This window comes from Mobula hypostoma, chromosome 12 (genome assembly GCF_963921235.1).
Source record: "Mobula hypostoma chromosome 12, sMobHyp1.1, whole genome shotgun sequence".
Taxonomy (NCBI): Eukaryota; Metazoa; Chordata; class Chondrichthyes; order Myliobatiformes; family Myliobatidae; genus Mobula; species Mobula hypostoma.
In genome coordinates this window covers 37,555,925-37,579,137 of record NC_086108.1, presented here as the reverse complement: position 1 = coordinate 37,579,137, position 23,213 = coordinate 37,555,925, and the positions used below count along the sequence as shown (strand labels likewise).

Here is a 23,213-nt window from a genome sequence, read left to right as displayed (position 1 = left end):
GAGCTTTGAGTCTGTGTGGATAGGTCTCCATCAGCTTGCAATTGGACACTGCAATTTTTCCCCATTCGTCTTTACAAAACTGCTCAAGCTCTGTCAGATTGCATAGGAATTGTCAGTGAACAGCCCTTTTCAAGTCCAGCCACAAATTCTCAATTGGATTGAGGTCTGGACTCTGACTTGGCCACTCCTGGACATTAACTTTGTTGTTTATAAGCCATTCCTGTGTAGCTTTGGCTTTCAGCTTTGGGTTATGGTCTTGCTGGAAAGCAAATCTTCTCCCAAATCACAGTTCTCTTGCAGACTGCATCAGGTTTTCCTCCAGGATTTCCCTGTGTTTTGCTGTATTCATTTTATCCTGTCCCTTCACAAGCCTTCCAGGGCCTGCTGCAGTGAAGCATCCCCACAATATGATGCAGCCACCGCCACGCTTCACAGTAGGAATGGTGTGTTTTTGATGATGTGTAGTGTTTGGCTTATGCCAAACATAGCATTTAGTCTGATGACCAAAAAGCTCAATTTTGGTTTCGTTAGACCATAGAACCTTCTTCCAACTGACTTCAGAGTCTCCCACATGCCTTCTGGCAAACTCTAGCTAAGATTTCATGTGAGTTTTTTTTCAACAGTGGCTTTCTCTTTGCCACTCTCCCATAAAGCTGCGACCGGTGAAGCACCCAGGCAAGAGGTTTTGTGTACACAGTCTCTTCCATCTCAGACACTGAAGCTTGTAACTCCTTCAGAGCTGTCATAGGTCTCTTGGTGGCCTCCCTCCCTAGTCCCCTTCTTGCACAATCACTCAGTTTTTGAGAATGGCCTGCTCGAGGCAGATTTACAGCTGTGCCACATTCTTTCCATTTCTTGATGACTGACTTAACTGTACCCCAAGGGATATTCAGTGACTTGGGGAAATTTTCTTTTATCCATCTCCTGACTTGTGTTTTCAATAACCTTTTCACAGAGTTGCTTGGAGTTTTCTTTTGTCTTCATGGTGTAGTTTTTGCCAGGATACTGACTCACCAGCAGCTGGACCTTCCAGGTACAGGTGTATTTTTACTACAGTCAATTGAAACACCTTGATGCACACAGGTCTCCAAAAGCAGATCTTCATTTAACTAATTATGTGACTTCTAAAACCAATTGGCTGTACCACTGATGATTTGGTGTGTCATATTAAAGGAGGTGAATACTTATTGCAATCAATTTTTTTGTGTTTTATGTTTGTAATTACAAACGTAATTTAGATCACTTTGTCGTGATCTTTTTTTCAGTTTGACATGAAAGTATCTTTTTCTGTTGATCAGTGACAAAAAGCCAAATTAAATCCACTGTGATTTAATATTGAAAATCAATAAAGCTTGAAAACTTCCAAGGAGGGATGAATACTTTTTATAGGCACTGTATATATACTTACCGTAATTGATTTACTTGTTTTTTCTATATCATGTATTACATTGTACAGCTGCCACTACATTAACAAATTTCACAACATATGCCTGTAATATTAAACCTAATTCTGATATATGCAGTGTTAAGTTTAGATGCATACATGCATAGTAGTGCTAGGATGTACTGTATAAATGAGTTTAGATGTACAGGTTCAAATTTAGTTGTATACTTGTAGGCCCATGCTTAACAATGTAATCATAAGCCTAATATTTGTGTATGGCTTTTTAGGCTGGAGTTTGGGTGTCCAAATATACAAATTAATGTACGTATATTAAAATTTCAGAGCAGAGTGATGTATGTTTTATATTACTTGCCTCAAAGTTTATTCCTTAAAATATTGATTTTCTTTCAGTCGCAAGTATCCATCAGCATCGAGGACTGGGAAGATACAAAAGATACCAAAGAGCACATGGGTTATCGCACTAACCACTATCACCGGAACTCCACATCCAGTGACCAATCAGATCATCCTTTACTAAGGCGTAAAAGCATGCAGTGGGCAAGGCGGCTGAGTAGGAAAGCACCAAAACACTCCAACAAAATAACAGACAGGATTAATCGCCAGCGCATGACATTATGCAAAAGGTCAGAGAGACAAGAGCTGGCTGAACTAGTAAAGACTCGAATGAAGCATTTAGGCCTTTCAATGACAGATTATGGTAAGGCTTTTTGGCTAACTATTGGGTTATCTTACATAGATCAAGATCAAACTTGTTGTACAATTCATTGTGTGGGCCCTTTCACTATTGTTCATCCACTCCTTTCTGAATTTTTTTTATTCGTATCTAAGCTTCTCTTTAATCACATCTTCATTCTTTTCTACAACTACTTCAAGTGGCATCAAGTTGCACATATTTATTACTCTCTGGATATAAATGTATCTCCTGAATTCCTTGCTGGATTTATTTTGTATATTAGTATATTGTATGTTATATATTAGTAGCTTGTAAAACCATAAAACATAGCTCAGAATTAGGACACTTGGCCCATCAAGTCTGCTTCGCCATTCCATCATTGCAGATTTATCATCCTTCTAAACCCATTCTCCTGCATTCTCACTGCAACCATCCATGCCATAACTAATCAGAACCTAGCAACCTCCACTATAAATATACTCAATGACTTGGCCTCCACTGCTGTCCATGGGAATGAATTTCACAGTTTCACTATCCTCTGGCTAAAGAAATTCCTTCTCAACTTTGTTCTGAATGGGCTACCCTCAATTCTGAGGCTATGTCCTCTTGTCCTACACTCACCCACTATAGGAAACATTCTCTCCACATCCACTCTGTATAGGCCTTTCAATATTCAATAGGTTTCAATGAGATCCCCTCTCATTCTTCTAAACTCTAGTGAATACAGGCCAAGAGCCAACAAATGCTCATCACACATTAATCCTTTCATACTTAAAATCATTCTCATGAACCTCTTCTAGACCTTCTCCAATGCCAGTGCATCTTTTCTTAGATAAGTGGTACAAAACTGCTCACAATACTCCAACTGGGGTCTGACCAATGCCTTATAAAGCCTCAGCATCACATTCTTGCTCTTGTATTCTAGTCCACTCGAAATGAATACTAACATTGCATTTGCCTTCCTTAACACCTCCTCAACCTGCAGGGAATCTTGCACAAGGACTACTAAGCCACTGTGTGCATCTGATTTTTGAACTTGCTCCACATTTAGAGATTAGTTTGCACCTTCATTTCTTCAATGGAAATGCATGAGCATACAGTTCCTTACACTATATTCCATCTGCCACTTCACTGCCCATTCTCCTTTTCTGTGCAAGACCTACTGCAGACACCCTGCTTTCTCAGCACTAATTGCCCCTCAACCTATATTCATATCATCTGAAAATTTTTCTACAAAGCCGTTAATTCTGTCATTCAAATCATTAACATATATTAGATGAAAAGAAGCAAACTCAATACCAACCATCAAAGAACAACAGTAGTCACAGACAGTTAACCAGTAAAGACCCCCTTTTATCCCACTCTTTGCCTCCTGCCAGTCAGCCAATCTTTTATCCGTGCTAGTATCTTTCCTGTAACACCATGGGCTCTTATCCTATTAAACAGCCTCATGCCCGTCACCTTGTCAAAGTCTTCTGAAAATCCAAGTAAACAATATCCTCTGACTCTCCTTTGTCTATCCTGTCTGATATTTCTTCAAAGAATTCCAACAGATTTGTCAGGCAAGATTTTCCCTTTAGGAAAACCTTCTGACTTTGGCCTACTTTATCATGTGCATTTAAGTACCCTGAAACCTCATCTTTAATAATGGAATCCAACATCTTCCCAACTACTGAAGTCACCTAATTTTCCTTTAATATTTCCTTTTGTCTGCCTCTCTCCCTTCTTCAAAAGTGAAGTGATAGTTGTAAATTTCCATTCCTCAAGAACTATTCCAGAATCCAGTGATTCTTGAAAGATCATTACTAGAGCCTCCACAATCTCTTCAGTTACCTCTTTCAGAACACTGAGGTGTAGTCCATCTGGTCCAGGTGACTTACTTACCCTCAAACCTTTCAACTTCCAATCTCCTTCTCCTTGGTAATAGCAATTACACTCACTTCTGCCCCCTGATACTCTTGAATTTCTGGCATACTACTCATGTCTTCCATAGTGAAGATTGATGCAAAATATTTTAAAAGTTTATCTGCCATTTCTTTTTCCCCCATTGCTACTTCTCCATGTCATTTTCCAACAATTCAATATCCATTGTTGCTTCGCCTTTACAATTTATATATCTGAAAAAACTTTTTGAAATCCTCTTTGATATTGTTGGCTAGCTTACCTTCATGTTTCATCTTTTCTCTCCTTATGCTTTTTAATTGTCATCTGTTAGTTTTTAAAGGCTTCCCAATCCTCTAGATTACCACTACATTTTGCTATATTATATACCCTCTTTTTTGCTTTTATGCTGTCTTTGACTTCCCTTGTTATGCATGGTTGCCTCATCCTCCCTTTAGAATATGTCTTCATCTTTGGGATGTATCTATTCTTCACCTTCTGAATTGCCTGCAGAACATTGCTGTTCTACCATCATTCCTGCTAGCTTTCCCTTCCAATCAACTTTGGCCTACTCTTCTCTCATGCCTCTGTAATTCCCTTTACTGATACATCTGACTTCATCTTCTCTCTATCAAACAGCAGAGTGCATTCTATTATTTTATGGTCACTTTCTTCCAAGGGTTCATTTACCTTAAGCTCCCTAATCAAATCTGGTTAATTACACCACACCCAATCAAGGATTCCCTTTATGCTAGCGGGCTCAGTCACCAGCTGCTCTAAAAAGCCATCTCAAAGGCATTCTACAAATTCCATCTCTTGTGATCCAACCCCACCTGATTTTCCCAATCTACACGCATATTAATATCCTTCATCACTATCGTAACATTACCCTTATTACATGCCTTTTCTATTTCCAGTTTTAATTTATATCCCATGTGCTGGCTACTGTACAAAGGCCTGTATATAACTCCCTTTAGGGTCTTTGTAGCTAATATTTTGCATCCCTCATGTACAAACCCCATTTCCAGAAAAGTTGGGATATTTTCCAAAATGCAATAAAAACAAAAATCTGTGATATTTTAATTCACGTGAACCTTTATTTAACGGACAAAAGTACAAAGAAAAGATTTTCAATAGTTTTACTGACCAACTTAATTGTATTTTGTAAACATAAACAAATTTAGAATTTGATGGCTGCAACACACTCAACAAAAGTTGGGACAGAGGCATGTTTACCATTGTGTTACATCACCTTTCCTTTTAATAACACTTTTTAATCATTTTGGAACTCATACTAATTGTAGTAGATTTGCAATTGGAAATTTTGTCCATTCTCGCTTGATATAAGACTTCAGCTGCTCAGCAGTCCGTGGTCTCCGTTGTCTGATTCTCCTCTTCATGATACTTCATGATGTACTGGCCAAAGTTGACTGGAAAGAGACACTGGTGGGAAAGACGGCAGAGCAGCAGTGGCTGGAGTTTATGCGAAAAATGAGGAATGTGCAAGACAGGTATATTCCAAAAAAGAAGAAATTTTCGAGTGGAAAAAGGATGCAACCGTGGTTGACAAGAGAAGTCAAAGCCAAAGTTAAAGCAAAGGAGAGGGCATACAAGGAAGCAAAAATTAGTGGGAAGACAGAGGATTGGGAAGTTTTTAAAACCTTACAAAAGGAAACCAAGAAGGTCATTAAGAGAGAAAAGATTAACTATGAAAGGAAACTAGCAAATAATATCAAAGAGGATACTAAAAGCTTTTTCAAGTATATAAAGAGTAAAAGACAGGTGAGAGTAGATATAGGACTGATAGAAAATGATACTGGAGAAATTGTAATGGAGATGAGGAGATGGCAGAGGAACTGAACAAGTATTTTGCATCAGTCTTCACTGAGGAAGACAGCAGGATACCGGACACTCAAGGGTGACAGGGAAGAGAAGTCTGCGCAGTCACAATTACGACAGAGAAAGTACTCAGGAAGCTGAATAGGCTAAAGGTCGATAAATCTCCTGGACCAGATGGAATGCACCCTCGTGTTCTGAAGGAAGTAGCTGTGGAGATTGCAGAGGCATTAGCGAAGATCTTTCAAAAGTCGATAGATTCTGGCATGGTTCCGGAAGACTGGAAGATTGCAAATGTCACTCCGCTATTTAAGAAGGGGGCAAGGAAGCAAAAAGGAAATTATAGACCTTTTAGCTTGACGTCGGTGGTTGGGAAGTTGTTGGAGTCGATTGTCAGGGATGAGGTTACAGAGTACCTGGAGGCATATGACAAGATAGGCAGAACTCAGCATGGATCCCTTAAAGGAAAATCCTGCCTGACAAACGTATTACAATTTTTTGAGGAAATTACCAGTAGGTTAGACAAGGGAGATGCAGTGGATGTTGTATATTTGGATTTTCAGAAGGCCTTTGACAAGGTGCCACACATGAGGCTACTTAACAAGATAAGAGCCCATGGAAATATGGGAAAGTTACATACGTGGATAGAGCGTTGGCTGATTGGCAGGAAACAGAGAGTGGGAATAAAGGGATCCTATTCTGGTTGGCTGCCGGTTACCAGTGGTGTTCCACAGGGATCAGTGTTGGGGCCGCTTCTTTTTACATTGTACATCAACGATCTGGATTATGGAATAGATGGCTTTGTGGCTAAGTTTGCTGACGATATGAAGATAGGTGGAGGGGCCGGTATTGCTGAGGAAACGGAGAGTCTGCAGAGAGACTTGGATCGATTGGAAGAATGGGCAGAGAAGTGGCAAATGAAGTACAATGTTGGAAAGTGTATGGTTATGCACTTTGGCAGAAAAAATAAATGGGCAGACTATTATTTAAATGGGGAAAGAATTCAAAGTTCTGAGATGCAACGGGACTTGGGAGTCCTCGTACAGGATTCCCTTAAAGTTAACCTCCAGGTTGAGTTAGTAGTGAAGAAGGCGAATGCAATGTTGGCATTCATTTCTAGAGGAATAGAGTATAGGAGCAGGGATGTGATGTTGAGGCTCTATAAGCTGCTGGTGAGACCTCACTTGGAGTACTGTGGGCAGTTTTGGTCTCCTTATTTAAGAAAGGATGTGCTGATGTTGGAGAGGGTACAGAGAAGATTCATGAGAATGATTCTAGGAATGAGAGGGTTAACATATGAGGAACGTTTGTCTGCTCTTGGACTGTATTCCTTGGAGTTTAGAAGAATGAGGGGAGACCTCATAGAAACATTTCGAATGTTAAAAGGCATGGACAGAGTGGATGTGGCAAAGTTGTTTCCCATGATGGGGGAGTCTAGTACGAGAGAGCATGACTTCAGGATTGAAGGGCGCCCTTTCAGAACAGAAATGCGAAGAAATTTTTTTAGTCAGAGAGTGGTGAATCTATGGAATTTGTTGCCACGGGCAGCAGTGGAGGCCAAGTCATTGGGTGTATTTAAGGCAGAGATTGATAGGTATCTGAGTAGCCAGGGCATCAAAGGTTATGGTGAGAAGGCGGGGCAGTGGGACTAAATAGGATAAAATGGATCAGCTCATGATAAAATGGCGGAGCAGACTCGATGGGCCGAATGGCCTACTTCTGCTCCTTTGTCTTATGGTCTTATGGTCTTATGATGCGCCATAAATTTTCAATTGGAGATAGATCTGGACTGGCAGCAGGCCAGTCAAGCACATGCACTCTGTGTCTACAAAGCCAGGCTGTTGTAGCCCATGCAGAATGTGGTCTGGCATTGTCCTGCTGAAATAAGCATGGACGTCCCGGGAAGAGATGTCGCCTTGATGGCAACATATGTCTCTCTAAAATCCTAATATACGCCTCAGAGTCAATGGTACCTTCACATACATGCAACTCACCCATGCCGTGGGCACTGATGCACCCCCATACCATCACAGATGCTGGCTTTTGCACCTTTCGCTGATACCAATCTGGATGGTCATTTTCATCTTTGGCACGGAGAACTCGACGCCCGTTTTTTCCAAAAACTAGCTGAAATGTGGACTCATCTGACCACAGCACATGGTTCCACAGTCTTTTGGTACATCTGAGATTAGCTCGGGCCCAGAGAACTCTCTGGCGTTTCTGAGAGAGTTGATGTATGGCTTCCTCCTTGCGTAATACAGTTTCAAGTTGCATTTCTGGATGCAGCGACGGACTGTGTTGAGTGACAATGGTTTTCCGAAGTACTCCCGAGCCCAGGTGGCTGTAATTGTCACAGTAGCATGACGGTTTCTTAGGCAGTGCCGCCTGAGGGCTCGAAGATCATGCGCATTCAACAGTGGTTTCCGACCTTGCCCTTTACGCACTGAGATGTCTCTGAATTCTCTGAATCTTGTCACAATATTATGTACTGTAGATGTTGAAAGACCTAAATTCTCTGCAATCTTGCGTTGAGAAATGTTCCTTTTGAACTGACTAACAATTCTCTCACGAATTTTGGCGCAAAGGGGTCTGTCCCAACTTTTGTTGAGTGTGTTGCAGCCATCAAATTCTAAATTTGTGTATATTTACAAAATACAATTAAGTTGGTCAGTAAAACTATTGAGAATCTTTTCTCTGTACTTTTGTCAGTTAGATAAAGGTTCACATGAATTAACATATCACAGATTTTTGTTTTTATTGCATTTTGGAAAATATCCCAACTTTTCTGGAAATGGGGTTTGTAGAAACATTTTGTATAATCTACTCTAATCTAACACAGCAAACCTATCTGATCTTAAAAACCTCTATGGCTCACCCTTTGGCTTCCTCTGCCTGGAGAATTGATCCTCAGCATGTACAACAATCCCTGGTAGTTAGAATCACAGCTCCTCTTTTAGCCCTATTTCTTTCCTTTCTTGCAACAGGGAGACCCAAACTAAATGTTTTTTTTTAAATTCGATGAGTGCATTGATAATGCTTCCTGCACCCTTGCAGAGCTTGTCGACTTCATCAACTTTGCCTCCGACTTCCACCCTGCCCTCAAATTTACCTGGTCCATTTCTGACAACTCCCTCCCCTTTTTTGATCTCTGTCTCTATCTCTGGACACAGCTAATCTATTGATATCTTTTATAAACCCACTGATTCTATACCTCTTCCCTTTCTGTTATTTGTAAATATGCCACCCCCTTCTTTCAATTCTTCTGTCTCCTCTGCATCTGTTCTCAGGATGAGACTTTTTATTCCAGAACTAAGGAGATGACCTCCTTCTTCAAAGAAAGGGGCTTCTCTCCCTCCACCATCCTAGCTCAAGCACATATCTTCCATTTCATGTACGTCTGCTCTCACCACATCCTCCCAGCACCCCACCAGAGATAGGATTCCTCTTGTCCTCACCAACCACTTCACCACCCTTCCATGTCCAGCACGTAATTCTCTGTAACTTCTGCTGTCTCCAGCAGGATCCCGACACCGAGCACATTTTCCCTCTCCACCCCGCCCCAACTTTCTGTTTTTTGCAGGCATCGCTTCCTACACGACTCCCTTGTCCATTCGTCCCTCCCTGCTGATCTCTCTCCTGGTACTTAACCTTGCAAGCAGAACAAGTGCTACACCTGCCCCTACACCTCCTCTCTCAGTACCATTCAGGGCCACAAAGAGTCTCTCCAGATGCGGCGACACTTCAACTGCAAGTCTTTTGGGGTCATTTACTGTACACAGTGCTCCCAGTGTGGCCTCCTCTATATCAATGAGACCCAATGTAGATTTTGTGTGTCCACTTCGCCAAGCATCTATGTTCCAACCACCAGAAAAAGTGGGATCTCTCAGTGGCCACCCATTTTAATTCTACTTCCGATTCCCTTTCTGAGATGTCAGTCTATGGTCTTCTCTACTGCTGTAAACAGGCCACACTCAGGTTGGAGGAACAACACCTTATTTGTGTCTGGGTAGCCTCCAACCTGATGGCATCAAACATCGATTTCTCAAACTTCGGGTAATTGCTCGCTCCATTCCTTCACATTCCCATTTCCCTCTTGCACCTCATCTCCTTACCTGCCCAACACCTCCCTCTGGTGCTCCTTCCCCTTCCCTTTATTCCATGGCCTCCTGTTCTCTCCTATCAGTTTCCCCCTTCTCTAGCCCTTTATCCCTTTCACTAATCGACTTCCCAGTTCTTTACTTCACCCCTCCCCTTCTGCTGGTTTCTCCTATCACTTACTACCTTGTATTTCTTCCTCCTCTCTCCCCTCCTTCTTACTCTGACTTCTCATCTTTTTCTCTCCAGTCCTGATGAAGGGTCTTGGCCTGAAACATCGATTGTTTACTCTTTTCCATAGATGTTGCCTGGCCGAATGAGTTCCTCCAGCATTTTGTGTGTGTTGCTTGGATTTCCATCATCTGCATCTCATTTTTGTATTTTAAATCTCTGTGATTAATGCAAGCCTTAATTTAATATCTTTGCTTTTCCTCTAGGACTGAGCCACAATGCTCTGTTTTCATGTTTGAGTTATTATTGACTTGTCTAAGTTTATAAATGTATTTCCTGGTCTTTTTGTTCCTCTAACCATTTGTGATGCATTCTCTATACATGAGAACCTGCTAATTCACTACAGGCCTAAATATTTTTTTACCTTTTTTTCCAGTGTTTTGATAATCTATTGGTGTATTTATATTACAAAGAGTTATAATATCGTTCTGTGTATAACATTCAACATAGTATGCACATCAAGGAATTTTGAAGTCATAATTAAGAATAATATTTCAATCCACATCTGAAGGTTGAGGAATATGTACTCTATAACATTGAAGGGGTTGATGCAGCCTAGGTATCAAGTGGTGCATGCAAGAAAATATGGAGATGAATTGCTTTTCTTTCACCCTTCAAATTGCTAGCTGCTTTTGCAAGGTTACGTTACTGCATTTGAAATTGTCAATTTGTGGAGATTTGATTCCAATACAAACTCACCTTTGATTCTGTTTTCCTGACTTGAAGGCAGCTTAACACGCCCAGTAGCCAAGTGGATGTTTTTCATAACCAATCTTGGATAGTGAGTCTACGTTGCTTAACTATGGAAACTGTTATAGCCATGAACAAATGTATTTTCCAATATCTACATGCATACTTTCTGTAAGGCCCTATGGAACATATCAAACCCGCTCATAAGTTTTCTCTTATAATCTGGGAATTCTAATCTATTTTATATTGATCAATTACTTTCAAAAGCAAGGAATCCCAAAAAATTAAAGATCCTGGAAGAGCTGAAATCACTTTTTCCTATTCATGTACACTTTGATATCGCTTACTGAAAATATTAGCAATAAATTATTCCTGTCATGAATATATATGAGATCTGGACATTGTGTAAGCAGAAGGGGTTGGTTTAGTTACACATTTAATTACTAATTAAATTAGTTTGGCACAACATTGCGAGTTGGAATCCTGTACTGTACTGTTTTGTGTTCCATTTATGAAAATATTAATGGAAAACTATATTTCCAATGGATGAAAAATTAAGCGGGGTACTTAACTAGTGGCTGATCTAAAACCAAATTCCTTTTACTCTGTGATATAACACAATAGGTCGGACTTAAGAGCCTGTGAAGGCATTTATTCCCTATCTACCCCAAGCAAAGTTGCCTGCAGAGTACAGATAAATGGTCTCCACTCAAAATGTTGACTGTCCATTTCCTTCAATAGATGCTGTTCGAACCACTGAGTCCTTTCGGCAGTTTGATTTTGGCTAGAGATTGCAGCATCGTCTGTTTATGTCCTGAAATCATTATGCTGCCAGTTTGTCTCCTTCCAGCGTTAAATTAATTCTGGTGTTAGATTCTAAAGAAGGTCTCCAGGATCCTGCCATTGTGATGCAATCAAGTTGACTGAGCAATGAATCATATTGAAGAATTCTCACAGCAGCAAACTAGAAAGAACAAAACATTAATTTATAACTACATTTTTAAAAAAATATCTTGCAGAATGCAAAAAGATTGGGAGCTTGCATATGAGATTCAGGTATAAAAGCAGAAGAAAAAATAGGATTATTACAGATAGATGCTGTTCCTTTTTGTGCCTTGTGATGCATCAGGTGGTGTTTATGCCATTTCTGTAGCATTTGACTGTTTTTTACGCGGCTGAATTGCTAGCTCGACACTCAGTCCAGCACAGATGGAAAGCCTGAAAGGAACCATCTGGATTCAGACCCAGGGCTTTTGGTCTTGAAGTCCGATGCTGATGCCACTACATCACCAGCTGGCTAATGCTTGATAGCTGTGAGACCATAATTGGTCAAAGGTTCTGCATTCATGCTCTTTTGAATTAAATATAAATTTAGGCAAAAAACATTTTAAACATTCTAAGCCTTATATAACTCTCAAATAATTACAGTACTGTGCACAAGTCGTGGGCACATAGATAGCTAGGGTACCTAAGACTTTTGCACAGTACTGTATTGGTCAACGTGGAGCAGAGAGCGACTCTGTAAATCTGGCGGGAGCAAAGGATGTTGGGAATGGTGAGGGTGGAGCACCTTGGGAGGGGTGTGGGACAGGTGGCAGAGAAGGAGTGCCAGAGATGGGACTGTGGTACAGGTGCTGCAGACACACTTAGCCCTGAGACACCAGGCAAAGTCATTTGATTCCAAACGATTAGTTTGTAGATCATTACAGAATATCTCTCTGGTGCTTCCCTCTCCCTTCCCCTTTTCCCAACCATGATTCCCCTCTCGCAGCCCCCTTCCCACTCTCAGTTCATATCAGAATCAAATTTATCATCACACACAGATGTCAATTTGTCTTTTTTTTTTGTAGCTGTACAGTGCAATACATTAAAATTCCTACAATATTGTGCAAAAGTCTTAGGCACCCTAGCTATACATATATATATATATATATATGTGTGTGCCTAAGACTTTTGCACAGTGCTGTATGTGTGAGGGTGACAATCTACACACTTGAAATTCAGTTTTAAATGAAAAGGTAAGCAACTAACACAGAGTTGCACCTTGTACAGCAAGTGGATCATTGTGTGCCGTTCTGATCACCAAACTTGAGAAAGGACGTGATTGTACCAGAGAGGGTGCAGAAGAGATTCACCAGGATGTTGCCTGGAATGGAGCATTTCCGTTATGGAGAGAGACTGGATATGTTGCGTTTATTTTCCTTGAAGCAACGGAGTCAGGATGAAAACCTGTCAGGACAGAGATGTTCAAGATGAGAGAGCACATGGTGAGGAGTAGGTTTAGAGGGGATGTGAGGAAGAACTCTTTCCATTCAGAGGTTATTTGCAACCTGGAAGGCATGTTTGAGAAAGTGATGAAAGCAGAGATTCTAGCAACATTTATCTAGATGAGCACTTGAATCCTTGAGGTATATTAGGCTGTGGACGAAGACCTGGTAAAAGGGAATGGTCCTTGGTAGCCAGCATAGACAGATTGAGCTGAAGCACTTTTTTCTGTGCGCTGCGACTATACAAATTTATATACTGAAAGTATACTGTGTATAAAAGGAACTTTGTTCAGCATTTTATTTTATTTCACTCAATTTTTTACTCTATTAATTGGGTGCAACATACTTCCCTGATGTAACATGATGATGATGATGATGATGATGATGATGACGTTGACTCAGACCTGAGAGGCCAGCGTCGGGCATTTTCATGCCTTACAAGGCGCAGTTCGAAAGGCTGTGGGGGGGGCGCCACTCCTCACACGGACATTTCGCAGTATTATTTTTACAAGGCCGAGTTGCGTGCTCAACATCAACCCGGCGCGAATGGAGAGCACGCACGGGGGCGGTCTGTCACTGGATCGAACTCGGGAACATCCGTTCTCAAGCCCGGCGCTGATCTCACTGCGCCACCAGCCGATGTAAAATCAAGTGACCTCTTTACAACACCAAGATAGAACATGTACACTCTTCGAAAAAAGAAGTAATTGTTTCTGCTCTTAACGAGTATTACAAACTGACCGTGTCTAGTTGCTGTCAGGTCGGCAGCAAGTACATCCCTTGGGATGCTGCTGAGGGAGTGGGGGGTGGGGGAATGATCTGCAGGGCCCAACAGCAGCAGCCAGATCATCGGCACTGAGGAAGCTGAGGATCAGCAGGGAAGCGTACAGTCAAGCACTGCAGTGGTGACAGGAGACTCAATATTTAGGGAGATGGAGAGGAGATTCTAAGGCTGTAAGTGGTGCGTTGCCTCCCAGGTGCCAGGATCAATGATGCCATGGAGTGGATGTAGAATATCCTCAAGGGGGAGGGGGAGCAACCAGAGGCCATTGTGCACTTATTAGCTCCAATGACATACACTTGGTGTCCCACTTTATTTGGTAGACTACTTGGCTATGTGGAAAGTATGTCGAAAGGGGTTGGGGTGGGGTAAGAGGTCCTGAACAGTCAGTATAGGGAGTTGGGAAAAATGCTGAAAAGCGAGATCTCAAGGAATTTAATTTCTGAATTGCTCCCAGTGCTACGTGCTAATTAGGGGCAGGTAGCAAAGAACAGAGTAGGTGAATAAGTGGCTGAGGAACTGATGCAGGCATTGGGGTTTCAGGATCTTGGATTATTGGAAGTTTTTCCTGAGGGGGAGACACGTAGAAGAGGGATGAGTTGCGCCTTAACTGGAGGGGAACCAGTATCCTGGTCGAGAGTTTGCTAATGCTAATTGGGAAAGTTTAAACTAGTTTGACGGGGGGGGGGGGGAGGGTAGGAACCAGAACTGCAGGTCAGAAAATGAACAGATTGAGAGGATGGTAGTTGTCATGACCAACAAGTCTGCAAGAAAGAACAGGTAACTGGTAATAGAAGAGGAATGAGGAAATAGACATGAAGGGAAGGACAGATTAATGTATATTTATTTTCATGCTAGATGTATTGGGGTGATGAATTTACAGCATGGATTTGTACATCGAGTTATGATGTTACATGGAACATAGAGCAATATAGCACAGGCTATTTGGCCCATGTTTCTGTACCAATGCTTCAACCTACTCTAAGATCAATCTCATGCTTCCATCCCACATGTTTTCTATTTCTCCTTCATCCATGTTCCTATCTAAGGATCTCTTAAATATCCCTAATGTATCTGCCTTCACCACCACCCCTGTCAGCACATTCCATTCATCTATCACTCTCTGTGTGGGGGAAAAGAAACTATTTCTGACATCTCCCCCATACTTCCATCCAAGCACCTTAAAATTATGCCCCCTTGTATGAGACATTTCTGCCCAAGAAGAAACATTCTCCAGCTATCGACTCTATCTATGCCTCTTATCATCTTGTACAGCTCTGTCAAGTCAATGAAGAGCATCCTGATGTACGCATCCAAAATAACGTATGGCCTTCCTCTAGTCAACCATATGCTGTGGCTATAACAGAAACTTTGTTAAGAAAATTACAGGACTAGACACTTAATGTTCTAGGGTTCTAATGTTTTAGAAAATGTAGAGGAGGAGGTAAAGAATTTTCGCACTATTCATCTACACTCAGAAGAGAAATATTGCAGGGCTTATCCACTGGGTCTAAATAACAAGATCTCAAAAATAAAATAGGACTATATTGCCTTTACGGCCACTGAGAATTGAGAAGCAGGCATGCAGTCAGATTAGGGAAAGGTGTGAGAACAGGGTTATTGTTATGGGTGACTTCAACTTCCTTAACATAGACTGTGAACCCCTTGGTCAAAAGATTTAAATGGGAAAGAATTTAATAGATGCATATAGGAGCATTTCTTCATTAAATATATAGACAGTCCAAAATGTGGAGAGCTCGTACTAGATCTGGTGCTGAGTAATAAGCCTAGCTGTGAGATTCACCTTTCAATGAGAGAACAGTTAGGGATCAGTGATCACAGCTCTTAAAGTTTTCAGATACAGTAGTTACAGATAAGGATTAATGCAGGAGAGTATTAAATTCGAGCAGTGCAAATAATGAGATTGTTAGGCAAGAAATTGGGAAAGTTAATTGGGTGCAACTCTCCACATCTGTTTAAAGGCCAACTATACAGAGAATACGACAGATATGTTCCAGTGAGAGGGAAGGAGATGGCTGTCATGGGAAAAGAGCTTTGAAGGTCAAGAGAGGTAGTGAATCAGTCAAGAAGTAAAAGGAAATGTATGGAAGGTTTAGGAAACTGAAGTCAAACAATGCTCTTGTAGATTTTAAAGAAGCTAGAAAAGAACACACAAAGGGAATTAGGACAGCCAAGAGGGACTATGAAAAGTTCTAAGTAAGTATGATTGATGAGAATCCCAAGGCATTCGATGAAAACATCAAGAGCAAGGGGATAAGTAGGGACAGGATCAAACCTCACAACAATAAAAGAGGGAACATGTGCTTGGAAGCAGGGAATAAGGGATGCCCTAAATGAATACTTTGCATCAATATTTACCATGCAAAAGGATGTGGAGGATAGAGAAATCATTGTGGAGCATGCTAATATGCTAGGTATTCAGAGATAAAGAAGGAAATATTGTTGGAAATATTAAGGTGATTAAGTCCCCAGCACCAGATGGAATATACCTCAGGTGTTTGACAGAGCAAGAGATGAGATTGCTGGGGCTTTGAATAAGATCTTCATGTCCTCTCTAGCCACAGGTGAGGTTCAGATGAATTGACAAATATGCAAAGAAGGAAAGTAGAAGTAATCCTCAAAAGAAAGACAGGTAACTCTAGTGTCCATAAGACCATAAGACATAGAGCAGAATGAGGCCAGTTGGCCCATCGAGTCTGCTCCACCATTCAATCATGGCTGATCTATTTTTCCCCTCCTCAGCCCCACTCCCTGGCCTTCTCCCCCGTAACCTTTGATGTTGTGTCCAATCAAGAAACTAACAATCTCTGCCTTAAGTATACACACGACCTGGCCTCCACAACTGCCTGTGGTAATAAATTCCACCAATTCACCACCCTCTGGCTAAAGAAATTTCTCCACATCTGTTTTAAATGGACATCCCTCTATCCTGAGGATGTGCCCTCGTATCCTACACTCCCCTACCATTGAAAAGAACCTTTCCACATCTACTCTGTCTGGGCCTTTCAACATTCAAAAGGTTTCAATGAGATTCCCCCCCCCCCATCCTTCTGAATTCCAGCGAGGACAGACCCAAATCCATCAAATATTCCTTGTATGATAACTCTATCATTCCCAGGATTATCCTTGTGAACCCCCTCTGAACCCTCTCCAATGCCAGCACATCTCTTCTTGGATAAAGAACTCAAACCTGTTAAAAATAGGCAAGGTGAGGCCTTACCTGTGCCTTAAAAAGCCTCAGCATTATAACCTTGCTCTTGTATTCTAGACGTCCTGAAATGAATGCTAACATGGTATTTGCCTTCCACACCACTGACTCAACCTGCAAGTTAACCTTTAGGGTGTCCTGCACAAAAACTCCCAAGTCCCTTTGCATCTCAGATTTTTGGATTTTCTCCTTGTTTAAAAAAAATTGTCTGCACATTTATTTCTACTACCAAAGTGCATGACCAAGTATTTTCCAACATTGTACAGAATTTCATTTGCCACTTTCTTGCCCATTCTCCTAATCTGTCTAAGTCCTTCTGCAGCCAGACTGTTTCCTCATCACCACCTGCCCCTCCATCATCTGCAAACTTGGCAACAAAGTCACCTATTCCATCATCTAAATCATTGATATACAGCATAAAAAGCTGTCCCAACACCAACTCCTGCGGAATACCAATAGTCATTGGTAGTCAATCAGAAAAAGATCCGTTTATTCCCACTCACTGCCTCCTACCAATTAGCCAATGATCTAACCATGCCAGTAATTTTCCTGTAGTACCATGGCTCTTAACTTGGTAAGCAGCCTCATGTGTGGCACCTTGTCAAAGGCCTTCTGGAAGTCCAAATACACATCATCCACTGCATCCCCTTTATCTATCCTACTTGTAATCTCCTCAAAGAATTCCAACAGGTTCATCAGGCAACATTTTCCCTTGAGGAAACCATGCTGACTCTTCCTATCTTGTCCTGTGTCACCAAGTTTTCCATAATCTCCTCCTTAAAAATTGACTCCAACATCTTTCCAACCACTGAGATCAAGCTAACTTGTCTATAATTTCCTTTCTGCTGCCTTCCTCCTCTCTTAAAGTGTGGAGTAACATCTGCAATTTTCTAGCACCATGCCAGAGTCCAGCCGTTTTTGAAATATCATTACTAATACCTCCACAATCTCTACAGCTACTTCTTTCAGAACCCTGCACCGTCAGGTCTTTCAGCTTTTTGAACACCTTCTCCCTTGTAATAGTAACTGCACTCTCTTCTCTTCCCTCATACTCTTCAACATCTAGCACACTGCTAGTGTCTTCCACAGTGAAGACTGATGCAAAATACTCAATCACTTCATCTACTATCTCCTTCTCCCCTTTATTATTAATCCAGCCTTCTTTCCTAGCGGTCCTATATCCATTCTGATCTCTTTTTTTTTACATACTTGGAAAAGGTTTCACTATCGGCTTTGATATTGCTTGCTAGATTGCTTTCATACTTCATCTTTTCCCTCCTAAGGTTCCTTCATTTGCTCTCTGTAGGTTTTTAAAAGCTTCCCAATCCTCTATCTTTCCCACTAATTTTTGCTTTATTGTATGCCCTCTCTTTTGCTTTTACAATAGCTCTGACTTCCCTTGTCAGCCACGATTGTACTATTTTGCCATCTGAATATTTTTTAATTATTAGAATACAACTATCCTGCACTTTGTTGTCACCCCTGCCAGCATCTCTTTCCAATTTGCTTTGGCTAACACCTCTGTCATACCACTGTAATTTCCTTTACTCCACTGAAACACTGCTATGTCTGGCTTTACTTTCTCCCTGTCAAGTTTAAAGCTGAACTCAACCATATTGTGCTCACTGCATCCTAAGCGTTATTTTACCTTCAACTCCCTAACCGCTTCCAGTTCATTACATAACACCCAATCCAGTACAGGTGATCCCCTAGTAGGTTCAACAACAAACTGCTCTAAAAAGCCATCTCAGAGGCATTCAACAAACTCATGCTCAAGATCCATTTCCAACCTGACTTTCCCAATCGACCTGCATGACTACCATAACATTACCCTTTTGACTCACCTTTTCTATTTCCTGTTATAGCTTGTGGTCCACCTCCCAGCCACTGCTGGGAGGCCTGTATATAACTGCCATCAACGTCCTTTTTCCCTTACAGTTTCTAAACTCAACCCACAAGGATTCAATATGTTCCGATCTTATGTCACATCTTTCTACTGATTTGATGCCATTCTTTACCAGTAGAGCCACACCTCCCCCTCTGCCTACCTTCCTATTCCTCTGATACAACATGTAACCTTGGACATTCAGCTCCCAACTACAACCATCCTTCAGCCACAATTCATTATACCTGACTATCTGTAATAGTGCAATAAGATCATCCATCTTATTTCTTATACTCCGTGCATTGAGATAAAACATTTTGAGCACTGTATTTGATACCCTTTTTGATTCTGCATCCCCAATACAGTGATGCTCACTTTGCTGGCTGCAATTTTGTCCGATTATCTGCCTACTTTTTATGATTGCACATTATCTTTGCTTTTTTATCAGTTGTCCTATCCTGAGTCCCTTCACTCCGATTCCCACCGCCATGCCAAATTAGTTTAAACTCTCCTCAATAGCTCTAACAAACCTGCCTACAAGAATATTGGTCCCCCTTCAGGTTCATGTGCAACTCATTACTTTTGTACAGGTAGTACCTCCCCCAGAAGAGATCCCACTGATCCAAGAACAATAAAGTCCTACCCCCTGCACCAGCTTCTCAGCCATGCATTAATCTGCCAAATCATCTTGTTTCTATTCTCACTGGTGCGTGGCACAGGCAGAAATCCGGAAATTACCATCCTGGAGGTCCTGCTTCTCAGCTTTCTGCCTAGATCTCTAAATTCTCCCTTCAGGACATCTTTGATTTTTCTTCCTATCTCATTGATAGGAAAACTACTGGAGAGAATTCTTAGGAATTAGATTATGAGCATTTGGAAAACCATGCTTGATTCGGGTAATCAGCATGTCTTTGTGCAGGGTTCAAAAATTAAAAGTATAATTATTATCCAAGCATGTATACTATATACAGCCTTGAGATTTATCTTCTTGCAGGCAGCCACAAAACAAAGCAGACAACCCCTATGAAACCAATTTACAGAAAAATACCGTCAAACACCCAATGTGCAGAAAAAAAAACCAAACCGTGCAAAACAATAAAAGTTAGGAAATAACATTCAGCACTGAAGTTCACAGAAGTGAATCCAGGAAGCCAGTCATCACTGCAACTCATTTAGGTTACCATTTAATTGCAGGCTACAGCCTCAGTTCAGCACAGAGAGAGCAAGCTTCATGGGTAGTGAGCTGAACACCAGCCCATCCTCTTCTCTAGCAATGACACCCTGACTTTTTCAGTCAGGCCTGGCACTTAAATCAGCCAAACAGCAGGTCATTCCTTGTTCTGGGGCACATGCTTTGCTGCTTTGATATGCACTCAGGCCCGGACCCCAGTCCCTCGCCTCTGCCTCGCCTCACCTAGCCTAGTCTCAGTTCTCCCATTCGAATTGCCTCCAGATCTGCTCCAGAAATAGTCAGACATTGGCTAGCCTCCCACTCTCAGACCCAGGCTCTGCCACCTCAATTCACTGCATACATACCACACCACAACCCTCTTACATCTCTGAGATTTCAGTTCACACAACAGAAGTGCCAGGTTGTACATGCAGTTCAAAAGTTCAACTCAGGAGAAGGAAGTTACAGGCTATTGATTGCAGTGATTGTTTTTGAGAAAAAATGTGATTAATTACGTGGATAGTAGTTTTGTTTGCCGCCAGCAAGTCACCGCTGCTAGTATCAGCTTAAACTGGAGCATTATCTTAATAATTTAATTGTGGTTTTAGGGGAGGTGACAAAGTTAATTGATGAAATTAATTACATGCTGGGTAGCACCTAATTAATTAGCTTGTTTATTTCGGCTTTTTCCTTAAAGATGTGCTGGGTACGCTCCAGATACCGCTGCACACCCCTGCATGCTTTGTGGCCCGGAGGTTGGGGACCACTGGTCTACATGGATTTTAATAAGGCATTTGATAATGTTCTTCATGGGATCCATGGTGAATTAGCTGTTTGGATTTAGAAATGGCTTGCCCATGGAGACATTGGATAGTGATTATTGGGACTTCTGACTGAAGGTGTATGACTAATGGTGTTCTGCAGGGATCATTCTGAAGCCTCTCCTGTTTGTGATGCATATCAATGGGCTGGATGAAACTGTAGATGGGTGGATTAGTAAATTCACGAATGACAGAAAGATAAGTGTGTTGTGGATAGTGTAGAACATTGCCAAAGGATGGTGGCTGTCCATTGTGTCCGGTGACAGGAAACCTGTGTGAGAGAGTTTTCTAAATATAAAAAACTCTTTGCACTGGGGCAGTTCCACTCTCTTGACCTCAAGTGCAGGTCCAGTGGTATGAACAAGGGTTGCAAACTGGAGTCTTCCTTGGTTGCAGTGGATGACCATGACATCTTCTGTGCCTTACCATGCCCTTAACTCTGCGCAAAGCATTGCAGCACTGTCTTTCTGGCTATTGGATCTCATTGTAGATCTCATCCACCTGGCCTGCTGGAGCTGGTTTTACATGCTGGAAGGGACATTTCCCTATCTCACTGAGGTAGGAGACTGCTAGCTACCGTCGAATGGTTTAGCCCGTGCGTGTGGGAGTGGTGTATAGGAGTGGGGCTGCTGTCACATACAAACAGCTACATGGAGCTACAAGTGACGGCTGAGTGTCTGGTGGGGACCAAAGGTGAGTGAGTTGTCCTAGAATGGGCACGACAAGCCCCTTCACCAGAGGTGCTACCCCTCCCTGGAGACACCAAAGGATACAGTGACAGATGTGGGCAGGAAAATGGCAGATGAAGTTTAATCTGGCCGAATAGGAGGTGCTGCATCTTGGGAGATCTTGGAGCCCGTCCATAGCTCACTGAATGCAGCCTCACATGTTGATAGGTTGGTAAAGAAGGCAAATAACATGATTCCCTTTATCAGTGGAGGCATTGAGTTCAATAGTCAGGAAGTTATGTTGCAGTTTTATAAAACTCGAGCTAGGATGCATCTGGAATATTGCATTCAGTTGTGGTTGTCCTATCACAGGAAGGCTGTGGAGGCTTTGGATACGATACTGAAGAGGTTTACCAGAATGCTTCTTGGATTAGAGAGCATGTACTAGAAGAGGAATTTGGACAAACTTGGTTGTTTTTTTTTCTGGATTAGCAAAGGCTGAGGGGAGATGTCATAGAGGTTCATAAGGTTTGAGAGGCATGGTTAAAGTAGACAGCTGGTTATCTTTTTAACAGGGTCGAAATGTCAAACACAAGATGGCATACATTTAAGTTCAAAGGGGATGTGCAGGCCAGCTCTTTGTGCAGAATGTGATGGTGCCCGGAATGTGTTGTTGGAGCGGTGGTGGAAGCAAATATGATAGAGGTATTCATGAGACTTTTAGATAGGCACATGAATGTGCAGGAAATGGCTAGATATGAACACAGGGTAGGCAAAAGGGACCAGTTTCATTAAGTATTTAAATTACTGGTTTAATTAGTTCAGCACAACATCATGGGCCAATGGACCTGTTCCTCTGCAGTACTGTTCTATGTTATATAGTTGACTGAACGGCCATCTGCCATGTCATTTGCACAGTGATTGCTGGGAAGAGAGTTCTCACTATGATATGGGAAAATGGGCACTATGGGATTTGGTGATGCAACCATGTTAAATGGTAGATGTATCGAGGAAAATAGAGATAGAGAAAAGAGGGAATGTGACAAGTGGCCTACAGAACACAGAAAGGTGGCCTTTATGATCTCTTTCCTGACCAGGAAAGCTCGGCCTGAGCCACTGCATATTGGGAGTGGAGGTCGGAGATTTGCTCGGATTCAGACGTATTCATGGACGCCATGAGGAAGGTGTTTCATCATCCCACCAAAGCAAGCAGAGCCTTGGACCTTCGGATGACGGTGTGTCAGGATAGGTGGTTTCCAGCCATCTATGTTATTGAATTTCGGACTTTGGCCGAGGACAGTGGCTGGAATGGGGAGGCCTTGGCCATTCTGTGCCAACACAGACTCTCTCCAAAGGATGTCCTTGCCTTGGGAGAGATGGTAGAGGACATAGAGGATCTGATTGACCAGTCAATCTGCTTTGATAATTGCCTGGTGGAGCGAGAGTGGGACTACCTCAAGAGGTCAAAGAGGGCTAGCCCAAGTCCAGCCTCAACGCATCACAGTTCCACTGCCTACCTCAGATATTGTCCAGCCCAGGATCCTCTTGAGCCTATGCAAGTAGGCTACACAAGACTCTTC

General features: G+C 41.9%; 1 protein-coding gene across 2 annotated transcripts in view; it reads left to right on the top strand.

The window, feature by feature from the left end:
• The window catches only part of kcnt2a (potassium channel, subfamily T, member 2a), a 1,051,023-nt gene that overhangs the window by 884,525 nt on the left and 143,285 nt on the right, over positions 1-23,213 (top strand). For both annotated transcript variants that reach the window (XM_063063856.1, XM_063063854.1), the window contains one exon: positions 1,796-2,102. In XM_063063856.1, the coding sequence (XP_062919926.1) occupies positions 1,796-2,102 (307 nt within the window). The remainder of the gene's footprint in view (positions 1-1,795; positions 2,103-23,213) is intronic.